The 13950-nt window shown below is 43.5% G+C and overlaps 1 protein-coding gene across 1 annotated transcript in view; it reads right to left on the bottom strand.

The window, feature by feature from the left end:
• Window positions 1-316: 316 nt before the first annotated feature.
• The window catches only part of SYAP1 (synapse associated protein 1), a 30706-nt gene continuing 17072 nt past the window's right edge, over window positions 317-13950 (bottom strand). Inside the window, exons 5-9 of the mRNA XM_047075948.1 lie at window positions 12422-12561; window positions 6352-6500; window positions 4962-5020; window positions 4407-4554; window positions 317-2168 (exon numbers count right to left, since the gene is read on the bottom strand). Coding sequence (XP_046931904.1) covers window positions 2041-2168; window positions 4407-4554; window positions 4962-5020; window positions 6352-6500; window positions 12422-12561 — 624 coding nt within the window. The 3' untranslated portion in view covers window positions 317-2040. The remainder of the gene's footprint in view (window positions 2169-4406; window positions 4555-4961; window positions 5021-6351; window positions 6501-12421; window positions 12562-13950) is intronic.

The following is a 13950-nucleotide window of genomic DNA, read 5'->3' as shown; positions in this document are numbered from 1 at the left end:
ATGCTCAGTATAGCTTGTTGGCTACCCCCAAGGCATGTAATAAATACAAATCTTTCACTAAACACAGTTACAAATTATTTCTCCCTTTAAAAGAATACACTTCAGGGGCACCTGGGTGGCTCAGTCGGTTGAGCATCCGACTTCAGCTCAGATCATGATCTCACGGTGCCTGAGTTCGAGCCCCACATCGGGCTCGCTGCTGTCAGCACAGAGCCTGCTTGGGATCCTCTCTCCCCCTCTCTCTGCCCCTCCCCCACAAGCACTCTCTGAAAAATATTAAAAAAAAAAAAAAAGGAATACACTTCAGTTACCTGTGTCATTTATAAAAGCATAAGTTTACTCCTATTTGAATCATAAAAATAGAGCATAACTGTATTTTTATGCTGTGTATAAAATCATTTTATCCTTTTATTTTCATAGAGCAGTGGCAGTTAGGTTGTTTTTAAATGCAATAAGAGTATAATGTAAAGTTGACAGTAATAACTGTAACATGTCTATTGTCATTTTAAGTTTTTTTTTACTTTCTCTGAAAGCTTTTTTTCTGTTTATTCAACAATATGAATGCTAGTGCATATAAGAGCTAAGTGCTATCATATTCTGATCTGCTTACATCCAGGCTTTTCAGCTACTTAAAGGCATTTTACGTGTTTCTTGCCCTCCAGAAAACTTGATTAAAAACAAACAAACCAAATTTTCCCCTCAACAGGGTTATTTTAGAAGTTGCCAATCACAGTCTCTGAACCCGAACTCAGTAATCAGCAACTGTTGACACCGCAGTGGAAATCCCTTGACAGTGGGGTCAGTGGTTTCGTAGAGTATGTGCGTTTATTGCTATAATCCAAGGGATCCTACCGAGACAGTCTGGTTCACTCACAAGCGTGTACACCAAGCTCCAAACAAGAGCAAAGCTCTTGGACCCAGTTCTCTCATTGACTATACCTTTGCCAGAGGACCAGGGACTAATTTTTATGGTGTCCACAGTATAAATATGTACATTTTTCCTATAAAGGATTGTCATAATCCTCTTCCCTTGTATGAAATAAAGGTTCCTTGCAAAATATAAAAGTTTCAGGAAGTAAATGCCTTGGAAGTGTTGTGACATTAAGCCACCTTGTTCTTTTAAAACAACCATAGTCTATGAACACGGGCCTGCTGGTGTGGTGGGATTGAGCAGTGAAGTTCCCTAAGTTGTACTCAGAGGAACACACTTTTATAAAGACTGACAGTTTAATTAAGACAAACAAAGCTGAAACATTTATATGTGGTGATGATTTTCACAAAAACAAGAGACTGTAAGGTGAATGGGCTTCTTGAAGATCATTAATATAAAAAGGACGAAATGTCCTGCTTTCTACAAAAACCGTGATGTGAAATTTAGGAAAGCAAAAATATTGTGTGGTATAGTTAAACAAACAAACAAACAAACAATACAATAAGAAAGAAAGAAAAGGCCCCAGAGGGAAAAAAAAAAATGTTTTTGCACAGTATTTCTCAATGTCAAATTGTGTGATGTTTATACCATTAAAATTAACAATTATCTTATCCTTAGGTTTCTAGATGGAATTTTAGAAAATATCTAGCAAGAAAATAGTCTTGAAAGTGCTTCTTTTTAAGTTCTTTGGTACAATTTGGTCATTTTGATAGTTATCAATCCGTTAAGTACTGTAACATACATGTAGCAATGAAAATGCAACAAGAAGTACAAATGTTTAGAAAACCACAATTGAAGAATAAATTATAATTCTGACCTCACGGAAAAGCATTTCTGTGGCAAAGATACCATCCTGACTACATGAACATCTCTAACTAGATTTATATTAAAGAAATATTACATAAAACATCTCTTTTTGAATATTAGAATAACTGTCCTATGTTTTTTTTAAAAGCAGAAAAGGCAAGTTTCAGCTTGAAAAAAGAATAATTTTGAATTTCATAAAGTTATACCAATCTTCTCTGCCTTCTAATTCAGCGAGCGTCATCATCTAGAATTTAATGTCAGTTACAGAATGTTAAGGATTATTCTTTTATTTCAGGAAAGAGCTAATTTTCCTCCTGCAGCATTTTCTCTATTTCCTTATCCCAGTTTTCATCTCGTTTCTCTGATTCTGTCACCACTTCATATTCTTGCAATTCCTGTTGTAGTTCTTTTTCCCAATCTGCAGACTCCTCTGAAAGAAACAATTGAGAAGGTAAAGATTCATAAGGCCAGTTTTAACAATTCGGTCGCGTATAATTACCTGTGGAAGTCCCTGCCATGGTAACGTTTAACGTCTCAGGTTTCCTCACTGCGTGTGCTCAGAAAAGTGGACCAAATTTTAACAATAACCAAAGGGAAATAGGATTAGAAAGATAAACTTGTTAAGAGCCCCAAGTTCAGGTGTGATTTTGCTTTACTAAAACCTCTGCTTTTCCTTATATTTAAGTGGATAATTGATAATTAATATGCGGTTGCAAACTGATTTTTACTGCTATCAATGACGACGATGGCAGAAAAAAACAGCTAATGTTTCTTGAGCACTCAGGGCCAGGCACTGTACTAACTGCTTTCTACATACCACTTTTTTTCTTTCACCCTGAGAACAATCCAGGGACTAGATATACTGCTGCACATTTTACATGGTGGAAAACAGAGGCTTAGAGAGGTTAAGTGGCTTGCCTAAGAACACACAGTTTGATAGCAACAGACATATAGACGGAGGCAGATCCGGAGGCTTCAGTCTCTGTGAAAGCACCTTAGCAGTGGTCTCCCTAGATCGGCAACAATTACCAGAACCTGAAGTCAGGAGGTCTCCTGCTGAAGCCTGGCCCCTCACACTGGGTTTATTCCTCTTCCGAGCCGACATTCAGAACCGCAACTTTCTGCTTGGACACTCAATATAGGGGTGTGTGTGTGTGTGTGTGTGTGTGTGTGTACGTATGTACATGCATGTATGTATGTAGACGAGAAGGCATCTGCTATGTTGTGTTAAAAAACAGAAAACAAACAAACCAGCTATTTAAAAAGCAAGGCTAAAATTGATTTCATTTTTAAGTGATCTCTATGGCCAACATGGGGCTTGAACTCACAACCCTGAGATCAAGAGTCACACGCTCCAGTGACTGAGCCTGCCAGGTGCCCCCATTTTTATTTTTTAAAAAAACCTTAAACTTAGTAGCTATAGAGAAAAGAAAAGCCAAAACCAAGTTTTTAATTTTTTTGGCAGCAGGACCTCAAGGGAAAGGACACAGTATGCTGCTTACCGGGTGCCAGACTCCATGTTGGTGGGGTACCGTGGGGATAACAAGAACAAGGTGTAACTCCCTTGAAGAACTTACAGTTTAGGTGCGGGGGCAAGATAATGAATATGTATAAGAATATTACGTGGTCCAAATTAAAAATCGGGCAGGAATTCAGTGAAAGAACAGATTGCTCAGAGCAGCCAGCCAGCACCTAATGAATCCTGCTGCAGGGAGACTTCCAGTTTCCTGTGGGGCCTCTGCTACCAGCCATCGCCGGCAAAAAGGGAAGCGGTGCACAGCCTGCCCTAGGACTGCCTACAACACGCGGGGCTCGTGCGGCTCTTGCGCGCTGTCCTCGCGAGGGGTCCGGCAGCCAGCTTTATCAGAAAACAGATGGGGGTGGGAGGGGTCTGAGGCACCTAGTGAGCCCGAGTTTTCACTTCCCCTCTGGCCTTCTCTTTCCCCCAGAAGCTCTTCCCTCCACCTCCCTTCCCAAGCGTCTCCCCCAGAGTCCCTCCGTGGTGCGCAAACAGGGTTCCGGTTCACCTCTGGGAGGCTACTTTTCTCACGGGTGCTCTCTCTACAACCAGGTGAATAGCTGACTCTCTGGGTGCATCTGAAACCTCAGAAGGCTTCATAAACACTCTTAATGTGATGATGATTAACCTGAGCCTTTGCTTTTCATCCAGTAGAAAGCCAGTCGTTCGCCCTGATGTGCCAAGGAAAGCAGCCTCCCCTCCTTCCACTTGTACTTTGTCTCGAAATTCTTTTTGTTTTTTGAAGGCAGCCTGCTCCTTCCCAGAAGCAATGCTCTTGTGGCACACAGCAGTGAGGAAAAGAATCCTCTATATGTAAGTATAAGCCCAAGCAGAAGGCTGGAGGGCAGTGTCTCTAAGTGAAAGGGCATGCACTGTCACCTGTTGCTGTTCCCATGTTCTTGGGGCTCAGGTGCCTTGGACCAATCATATAACCTCTCTGGGCTCAGTTTCTCCTCTCTACACTCCGGTGCATGCGTCAGGCAGGGGAATGTGAGGTCTGGTCACACGTGCTAGAAGCTACCTTCTAACGGCAGAGAAGCAATTCTGATGCAGAAGTTACAGTATGTCCGTAGATCTGCTTCAGAATGACATTTTCTACAACCAGCTTTGGAACTGGAAAAGAGCACAGCTATTTGCTTTGTTTGGTACCTTCTACTACGGCTGTCTCCTCCTCTTTTTTGTCAAGAACCAGTTGCTCCATTTCCTTCCTTAGATCCTCCTGATTTAAGTTACAGCTATCAAAGGCATCGCTGACAAACTCAGAAACCCCTGGGCTGGTAGAAATCTCCTCTTCATCCTGAAATGCAACAAACGAGCTTAGAATGGTTTTCTACGTGGCATTTAGCACAACATCACTTTCACGTCCTTCCTCCACTAGTCGGATGCTCGCTGTTCTCCGGCCTTCTAACCTACACAGCTGCGTGGGCACCAGATGAGCTACCACCTGAATCCACTATGCTCTCCCTCAGTTCGGGCCACTCCAGTCATTAGGTCCAATTCCTGAGAGCACATCTAGAATGACCGATGCCAAGGAACCGCCTTAGGTCTCAGCTACATGTCCCTAACTGTACAACTGCTGGAACCCTCTTCAAAACAGCTAAGACCCGTATTCATAAGCAGTTTCAAATGGGATCTGAGACAGTTAACACAGAGTTACTTCACTTCCAGACATCAACTACTAGGTACAATGTAAAACTGTATTACCTCTTGAGTTTTAAGCTGAGATTTGATTACGACAGGCGGTGTTTTGGGCCGTACTGCCTCTAAGAAGTGAGAATAAAAGAGATAAAAATGGCTTGATTCAATTCCGAATACATATTATAGTAACAACTAAAGTAGCCACAAATATGACGATACTAAATAATTTTCATAAATGAGCTTTTATGTTATGCTTTTAAGAAAAAGCTAGGTGACACCATCTCAACCTCTTTCTTTCGGGGATATTTTTACAGGTCATCCTATTTGATGCACCTCTTTTAAGATTTCCAAGCAAGAAATAAATTTTGGCCTCAGTGTTAGCCGAAGTCAAATTCAGGAAGAGTTATACTCCTTCTTTTAGGATAATGAGAATTCAGTTATTTATCAGATTTTCCTTTTGTCACGAATGCTAGAAAGCACAAAGCAAAGTGCAATGCTCAGTCACAGCATTTTCTACCTTGTGAACCTTACTAGGTGTATAGTCTTTATCGAACCCTGTCTTAAGCCTGTTTTGTTACACAGGCAGTATTTGGTTACATGGCATTTCCCAATAAAATTAATGAAAACAAAAAGCAAAGAATAATACACAACTGGGATTCTTTATATGCAAAATGCCAAATTGTACTGTGTAGAGCAACCTCATTCCACTTCCCTGACCCTAAATGCAGTGTCAAGTTCTTTTCTAGTGGTCTGTACAGCCTGTGCCTTATGATACATGGTTTTGCTTAATTATTTAAAATTCTATGAACAGGTAAGTCTCTAGTTGTAATTAGCACATATTCACAGGTGTTCATTAAATGTGACAAATGTGACATAAAATACCATTCTTATTTTAATTGCTATTACAGATCTTCACTTGTTGCTAATATTTTAAAACACTTCCCCAGCAATGAGGGGTCAATTGTCCCAAGAGTGCAATGTGCAACGGGATGGTGCCTCGGTCTGAGTCAGACACTGGCAACCTGGAGTGGAATGGAGCTCTACAGATTACAGTACTAGGAGAACACCAGCTTGAACAGAAGGCAGAAAAACCAAGAAAAGCGATGGCCTGAATCGGTGGAGGACACAGGCTATGAAATGCTATGCGGTAAAGGGCCAAGAAAGAGATGGAAAGAGGACTAGTGACTAAGGGAGAAATAAAAAGGAAGAGATAAAAAACCCAAAGAACAAAAAAAAGAAAGTGAAGGAAAGGAGAGCTTGGGGGAGGACGTAGGAGCAGGGTCAGAGAGAGGGCAAGGAGAATGACTCTTTCCTCGGGAAAAGAAAGAATTTTCCAGAAGATGACAATGACATTTTTGGTATACACAAGATGACAAGCTCATGAGAGTCTCTGAGTTAAAAATATTTTTACAGTAACTCTTTGTTTTACACTGAGTCAAGTCTTCTCCCAGCATACCTGTCATTGGCAAGTCTTCGTCTCTGCCGTGGCTCTTCTCCTCCTTCCCGGCGGCCTGCTGCTGGGCGGCCAGGGCGGTGAGCTGGGCTGACTGCTTTATCAGGGAGACGCGGTAAAAGTAGTTCCTCCAAAACACTTCTTCCCTCACGCTTTTCAAGACAGACAATGACACATTTGAGGATGCACGCAACACATACAAACACATGCAGGGGCTATTTGTTTTAGCAGAGGTGGGAAGAGATGTTTAGGGGCGTTACTTGTCTGCATGTGAAAAATCACCTGGCAGGGGGTGCTGGTGACCAAGTCCTGTAAGGTAAGGGTCCACGTGGGGGTGGCGTGGAATGGGGAGTGACAGCCTGAGCTGAGAGAGGAGTATGTCTGAGCAGGGAAGGGGGTGGTGGTGAAAATGGAAGACTGGTTACACGCAGGGGGTTGATCAATTAAGTAAAAATATTAAGGATAGTCGGAACCAAGTTTCTCACAGTCAGGAAAGGGAATGAGAAACATTGAAAGAGAAAGTTCTAGAAAGATCCCTGTTGTGAGGTAGCACTATGAATACATAGTTTTCATTTAGTAGAGATACAAATGAGTATATATGTATATACATGAGCACACAAATATTCCCCAGCTCTGTCCACTGAGTGAACCAAGGAGTAGTGACACCTCAATAGAAATGAGCATGCCTAAGTGCTCAGATCTTGGTGTCTATATACCATTTTCCACTAAAATGAATCAGAGTTTTTTGGGTAAATAGCCAATTCCAGGGTTACAGCAGGGAAAGAACAAGATGAGCCTAAACTACTTCATACCAGAAAGTAAGAAAGCACTCAAAAAATGAGGATGAGTCAAAAAGACACAGAAACCAACTTGAATGGGCTCCCACTGGCCAAGTTGGTGATAATTTGAGCATCAAAATAAATAATGATAGCAACAGATTATATCCATTGCATAAAACAGGACCATGAGTCTATACAGATACAAATAAATACATGAATACATTCAAAGTCTGATGAGGAATGCAGTATTTTTAAAGAGTTTCAAAATACCTCCTCAGAAAATACTTACTGATTTCAAAGAGGAGAGAAATAACTTTATAGTCAAGAAGTCTGGCAGAAACCACCTTCATCTAGTGACCAAAGTGTAGACAGTAATGGGACAAAATGGCAGCGTGCACCACTTGATAGGATGCAACAGATTGAAGGAGACCAATGAGACATGAAAACTAAATGCAACAATTGAGCCTGTACTAGATCCTTTTGCTAGTACAGAGGACACTGGGACAAATGGTAAAACTTGAGTGCGGTTGGGTGCCTGGCTGGCTCAGTCGGTAGAGCATGTGACTCTTGATCTCGGGGCTGTGAGTCTGAGCCCCATGCTGGGTGTGGAAATTACTTAAAAAAAAAAAAAAAAGAAAGAAAAGAAAAAGGTAGATGGTGCCTGGGTGGCTCAGTTGGTTAAGCACCCGAATCTTGATTTTGGCTCAGGTTGCTGTCTCACGGTTGTGGGATGGAGCCCCGCGTTGGGCTGTGCACTAGGCATGGAGCCTGCTTGGGATTCTCTCTCTCCCTCTCCCCCTTCCCTGCTCACTCTTTCTCTCAAAAAATACCCCCCAAAACAAAAAAAACAACCCCATGAAACTTGAAAGGGGTCTGAGAATCAGAAGGTAATAATGCATAAGTGACCATTTCCTGATTCAGGTGGTTACAAGGTGTTTATGCAGGAGAAGCCTTATTCGTAGGAAATAGACATTAAAGCATTCAGGAGTGATGGAGCATTAGGTCTCAAGTGAGTGAGAAAAAAGTTTTCATGTTATACATCCAATCTTTCTATATAAAGGTGTGATTGTTTAAATAAAATAATAATAAACATTGATGAGTATGCTTACCTCAGAGCAATTAAAGATCTCGAGGGTGGAAGGCAGAACAAAACTCAACAAAAAACATAAAATGCACTCCCCTCCCCACCAGGTCACTGAACCAGCGATGGCTTTGGTGACCCGCGGAGTTGTGCAGGGGCACACGTACTGGAGGAGTCACGCATTTTGTGTTCCCAGAACATGTTGCTACAAGTCATAAAAGGGTGGGAGAATGTGTCTCTATCTCCCGGTTTACTAGAAGGGATGGATGCAGGGTCTTAGAATGGGGAGAAATCTGAGGAAGAAAGTATAACTGAAAAAGATTTTGAAGGAGAAGAGTATCAACGAGAACTAAGAAAATTCTGAGACCCAGGCTTACGGATGAGGACAGGACCTGCCTTAGGGTTGCCACATCTGTGACTGGTAAAGCTGGGCCAGGAGACGAGCTTTTTCAGTGACTGGGGCAAAATACAAGATTAGCGACACAAGCTGGGCTAGATAAGAAGCTGACGTGCTGCTAGACGCAGCCCATCTTTTCTTTCATTAATTCCACCAACGTTCACCGAGTGCCACAGGCATCAGACCCCGTGCCAGGTGATTCAGGGACGAATAAGCCAGATTATCTGCCAACACAGATGGTCACAGGAATAATGACCTCTTACTTAAGTTCCTACTCGATGCCAAGTTAGCATGTCCCAACCTCGTGTGGTCTCACAACTCTCTTTTTCTTAGAACATCTCCTGGAACTAGTTTGGCAGGAGGGAGACCCAGCTTAACAGCAGTTGGCGAGGGGTTACAGTCAAGCACAAGTTTACCTGAGCAAACAACAGTATGCTGCAGCCGTGAGAATAGCTAACAGAACATTAGGTGGCATTACAGAGCGACCCAAGGTACACTCTAGTGTGCTCTACTGCAGGCAGACAGCACTTTACATTCCTTTCGGAGGACTCACTTTTGGACCAGTAAGCACCTGGATGTTGAGGGGATACAGAGATGAAGACACCTGGGGAACAAAGAAAACAACTGGGGCTCTTTACCCAGTTAAGTTAAAAAATCTTCAACTGTTAACATCACGTTGAGACAGAAGAGAGCTTAGCTACCCAGGAGGTAGTGAGCTCCCTAAATATTTTCAAGGTCACTCTTAATTCTGACCTCTATGAAAAGCCCAAAATGAAACAGGTATGCCAGCAATCTACAACAGATTACGGGCAATCTTCATTCTCTCAATAAAGCTAAGCATCTGGACTGTTTTCTTTCCCAGACCTTCTCCCTCTTGATGGACGAGGAAGTGGTCACGGAGGCACACTATAGAAACACTCCGTGACCCTCTGGAGAGTCACAATGCAGATGACATATAAAGGTTCTGAGAAGCTCTGTGATAAAGAAAACCACGGGAGTTAGCAACTCCCAAATGTCTACTATCTGATCACTTAGGCTTTCATGAACTATTTTCAGGCACTAGTATGCTGTGAATACCCTCTGGGAAACAATGAGCATAGGTCACAGTCCAAGGCCGGAAAGGACTTGTGATTTCTCTGCTTTGTCAGAGTAAAGACCTCAGAGGGCGTCTGTGATGCAAGAGCAGGGCCCGTCTCATGCCAGCCCTGCTGTCACAGGGAAGCGTTAACACACTAGGAGGCATTTTGAAATACAGAGCAAGTTTGTTTTGATTTGTTTTCTAAATTGTTCCCCGGTTAGTGATGGCTTCTGCTTAGAAAAATTGTCTCAAAGGACCAAAGCAGGAGTCCTAGATTTGTGTGTGAGGGCTCATGTGTTTTATTATGGAAATTTCAACAAAAAAAAAAAGTGGAGAGACTAGGACAAAGAAGGCCCCTGTACCTGTGACCTAACCAGCAATCACCAGCATTTTGCCAATCACACTTCATGTCTGTCCCTCTCTTTTCCACGCATGCCCTTCTCTGGGTATGGGTTGGAATATTTTAAGGCAATGCCAGATATCACATCCTTCCATCCACAAATATTTCAGTAAGCATTTCTAACGGGTAAAGACTTATAAAAAATGATAACCCTAAGTTCTAAATGATCCCTAACAGAATTAGCAATAGGAAACTGGAATTATATTACTCAATAGACCATTTAACTAGCTAGCAACCAACCAGAAATACTACTTGCCAAATACCAATTCTCCCAATCTTTTCAAGACTCTAAAATTACTGTCAGCAGTAAGAAGGCATCCAGAATTGTCACTAACCAACGCTGTGGACACCTAGCCACATGCCTGCCATGCGTAACCCTGGGCCACATGCCCCACTGCCTCGGGGTCTCGGGACCGTCCTGAGAGCATTGGCAGAGAGCCCGCTGTGTGACCCAAGGTGATTTGAATGGTCTTCAAGTTGATGGAGCCTTCAGGTACAAAGCCCACCCAAACCCCAGAGCTTTGCTACTCTTCTCTCAGAAAGAGGCAGTTATTCAGAATAGGTACAACCTCAAATTCCAAGATGAAAGAGCTTCTATCAGATATATACACATGAACTGTTCAAAAGCCAACTCTCAGGGCTTTGTGAGCATAATAGTGAAAAAAAGATCAGTTGATAATTTTTTTTTATATATTCTTCACTAAAAATAGCTACTTTATCTATCCACCTATCTACCTATTTATTTTTAAGTCATCTCTACACCCAACATGGGGCTTGAACTCACAACCCAGAGATTAAGAGTCATGCCAGCCAGGTGCCCCCAAAATAGCTATTTTGGACACAGTCTAAGGATTAGATTTGTAATGAGATTTGAGCCATTCTAAAATAATAGAAAAGGAATTAAGTAAATCAAACCCCCCAGGACAGAGAAAACTGGCGAGGAAAGCACAGTGGAAGGGGAAAGGCTGATGGGCCAGCAGCAATCTACTCTGTAGACCGGAGAAAGCTGTGGTAAGCCGCCTGCAGGAAGGGCGGCTGGCGAGAACGGGCCGGTTCACCCGGGGTGCGCTCGGACAGAGCCAGGGACGGGAGGCACAGGCGTCTCTGAAGGCCGGGTGCAGGTCGGGCTCGAGACAGGAGGCATGGTGGTGAGAGGCCCCAGAGGAACAGCGAGCTGGCTGACTCCCGCACCGCCCCTTCCAGCTGGGGACTGTGCTTCCATGCGACAGAGAGCCACGGTTCACTGTGAGCTGAGCCACTCCACACTCAGGCAGCTGGCGTGGCTGAGACTGGTCAGGCAGGAGGTGGAGTCCTCTCAGGGAAGCCACCCTGCCCGAAAGGCCTGTGGGAACACACAGCTCTAAGTGCCCTTTCCGCAGGGTGCCTTCAGATACGAAGAAGGACGGATAAGGAAAGCCTGCAACATGAATCACAGAGCCCAAAACAAACACAAAAATTCAAGAAAAGCACCGAGACAAAAGGGTATTTCAAGAAAACTAGGTTCTCAGAGACCAGGAAGATACTGCACCCATCCAAAAAGAATAGAGTGCTATAATAATGGAAAGCTCACGGAGTAAGAAAGACCATGGACTAAAAATGCAATAGATTCAAAACAAGGAATTGGAATTAAAAAAGGTGAGCAAGAGCCCATGATGGCAGAAGGGAAGGGAGGAGACCCACCCACCGTGGGGGGCCTCTGCTGATCCCGGTCAGGGCTGTGTCCCTGAAGACATTATGCTTGCACGGGAGCTGAAGGACAAGCAATACTTTCGGAGGAGAACAAGGCCTGCGGGCAGAGGAAAACTTCAGGTGGGAAGGAGAACAAGAACACTGTTGCTAGAGAGCAGAGCCAGAGTGTAAAAAGGTGGTGGGCCAGGTCCTAATGAACCCTTAATTTTATTTGGAAGACACGGCACGTTGGTTGTTTCTATCGGAAACTGTGTTCTAGCTTCTAACTGGGGATAAAACAGCGCATCTTATCTCCACCCCAAATTTCCTGTTAGGCCCACTCTCAGTTTCGATTCTATGGCTGTGTGTGTGTGTGTGTGTGTGTGTGTGTGTGTGTGTGTGTGTGTGTGTGTGTGTGAGAGAGAGAGAGAGAGAGAGAGAGAGAGAGAGAGAAAGAGAGAAAGAGAGAAAGAAAGAGAGAGAGAGAGCGCATGCACACCAGCTGAAGGGCCACAGAGCCTATTTTCATGAAGACGGAACAGGAAACTGCTCTGGCCCCCACTCCAGGATTCTGCCCCGACACTCTGCATATGACCAAGGCCACTAGAAAATGCCAATATGTGCTGTGTGAGCAGCGTAGCTCTGGCTCAGGAACACACTGCTTACTTACAGTTTAGGAACAAGGGCAAATCTCATCCTACTCAGCAGCTCGTCCTCTTGGAGCATGATCAGGGCAACAGGGTACATCTGATCAAAGTCAAAATTAAACTGCACTCCAGCTGGAGGGTCACGAAGGAAATTCCTCTTGTCCTTTGATGAAAAGGGGAAAAACATGGGGAAAAATGTAGACAGCAATTAATATGTAACAGTGCATCACCAGTTTGACAAATATTCAATTCTCCTAAAGATTTCAGCCACAAAATCCACTGAAGTATCATTAACCTGTCTGCTTGAGAGTGGAGAATGACCAATCCTGTCATGTATTTATCATTTATTTTTATTTTTATTTTTATTTTTTAAAGTTTATTTGAGAGAGCAAGTGCACACACAGGTGCACATGTGCGCACGAGAGGGGGGAGGGGTAGAGAGAGGAGAGAGAATCCCAAGCAGGCTCTGCCCTGTCAGCATGGAGCCCCTGAGATCACGACCTGAGCTGAAACCGGGAGTGGGACACTTAGCTGAGCCACCCAGGTGTCCCCTGTCATGTATTTTTTTAACAGTCTCCACTGAAGAGAGCCTTGTGGGAGGCCAGGAAGTTCAATCATGCAGTTAGTTGAAATTACAGAGTTTCAAATCATATGAATGTACATTTGTTCCAGCGAGTATCTTTATGTGAAAACTACTGTAAAATAATCTTAGAAAATTGGCTGCTTAAATAATCTTAGAAACTGGCTACTATAAGCATCAGTTTCATCATATCTTGCCCGTGTTAGATTTTAACCATATTTTTGGTTTTTGAGATGCCTACATCAATAAAGAACAAATCTGAACCTAAATAGGGTTTAGTTATTTTACCTTCTCATGTAAAATTTTCAAAGTCTAAAAATTGCCGTATCACGTTTCACCTGGATTTCTACAGCAGCCGCTTAAGGGGCAAGTATCTCCAGTCCCATTTCTCCCACCCAGAGCAAGCAACTTTCTACCCTGTCGCAAGGAAAACATGTGTTTTACTGGTCACTAAAACCCTTAAATGACTCGTTTGTCGCCTTTGAGATGAAACCTAAACTTACCAGAATGGTACAGAAAGGTCTTCATGATCTGGCTCCATATCCACACCTCCACCTGCACCATGCAGTCCAGTCATATCCGAATGCTTACAAAACCCCCTACCTGAATGTCAAGCCCTGCCCCACATCCCCCAAACATCCTCACACCCTCCTCCCAAGACTCATGACTCCACTCCAACGTCATCACTTCTGCGAAGCTGCCCTGAGATCATCCTCTTCCCTCTCCAAAATCAGGGACATGCCGCTTTCCTTGGTGCTTCGTTGCGTGTCCCGCACGACAGTGTTCAGCATGGGAGCGATGCTATGTGACTCCACTAGCAGATGTCCAGTAAGCCTTCGGGCTCTGAAGGGCAGGTCTCAGCCACCTCCAGGCCCAGGACTAGGCTGGCCCAGGGGAGGTTCTAAACACAATTTTCTGAATTGCATTCTCACAACTACCTAATGACAGCTGTACTATCAATTTCTTTTTTAT

This window comes from Lynx rufus, unplaced genomic scaffold (genome assembly GCF_022079265.1).
Source record: "Lynx rufus isolate CCGP_SWC_20201006 ecotype Redwood Valley unplaced genomic scaffold, mLynRuf1.p SCAF_14, whole genome shotgun sequence".
In the NCBI taxonomy this organism is placed as follows: Eukaryota; Metazoa; Chordata; class Mammalia; order Carnivora; family Felidae; genus Lynx; species Lynx rufus.
This window is presented reverse-complemented; position numbering and strand designations above follow the sequence as displayed.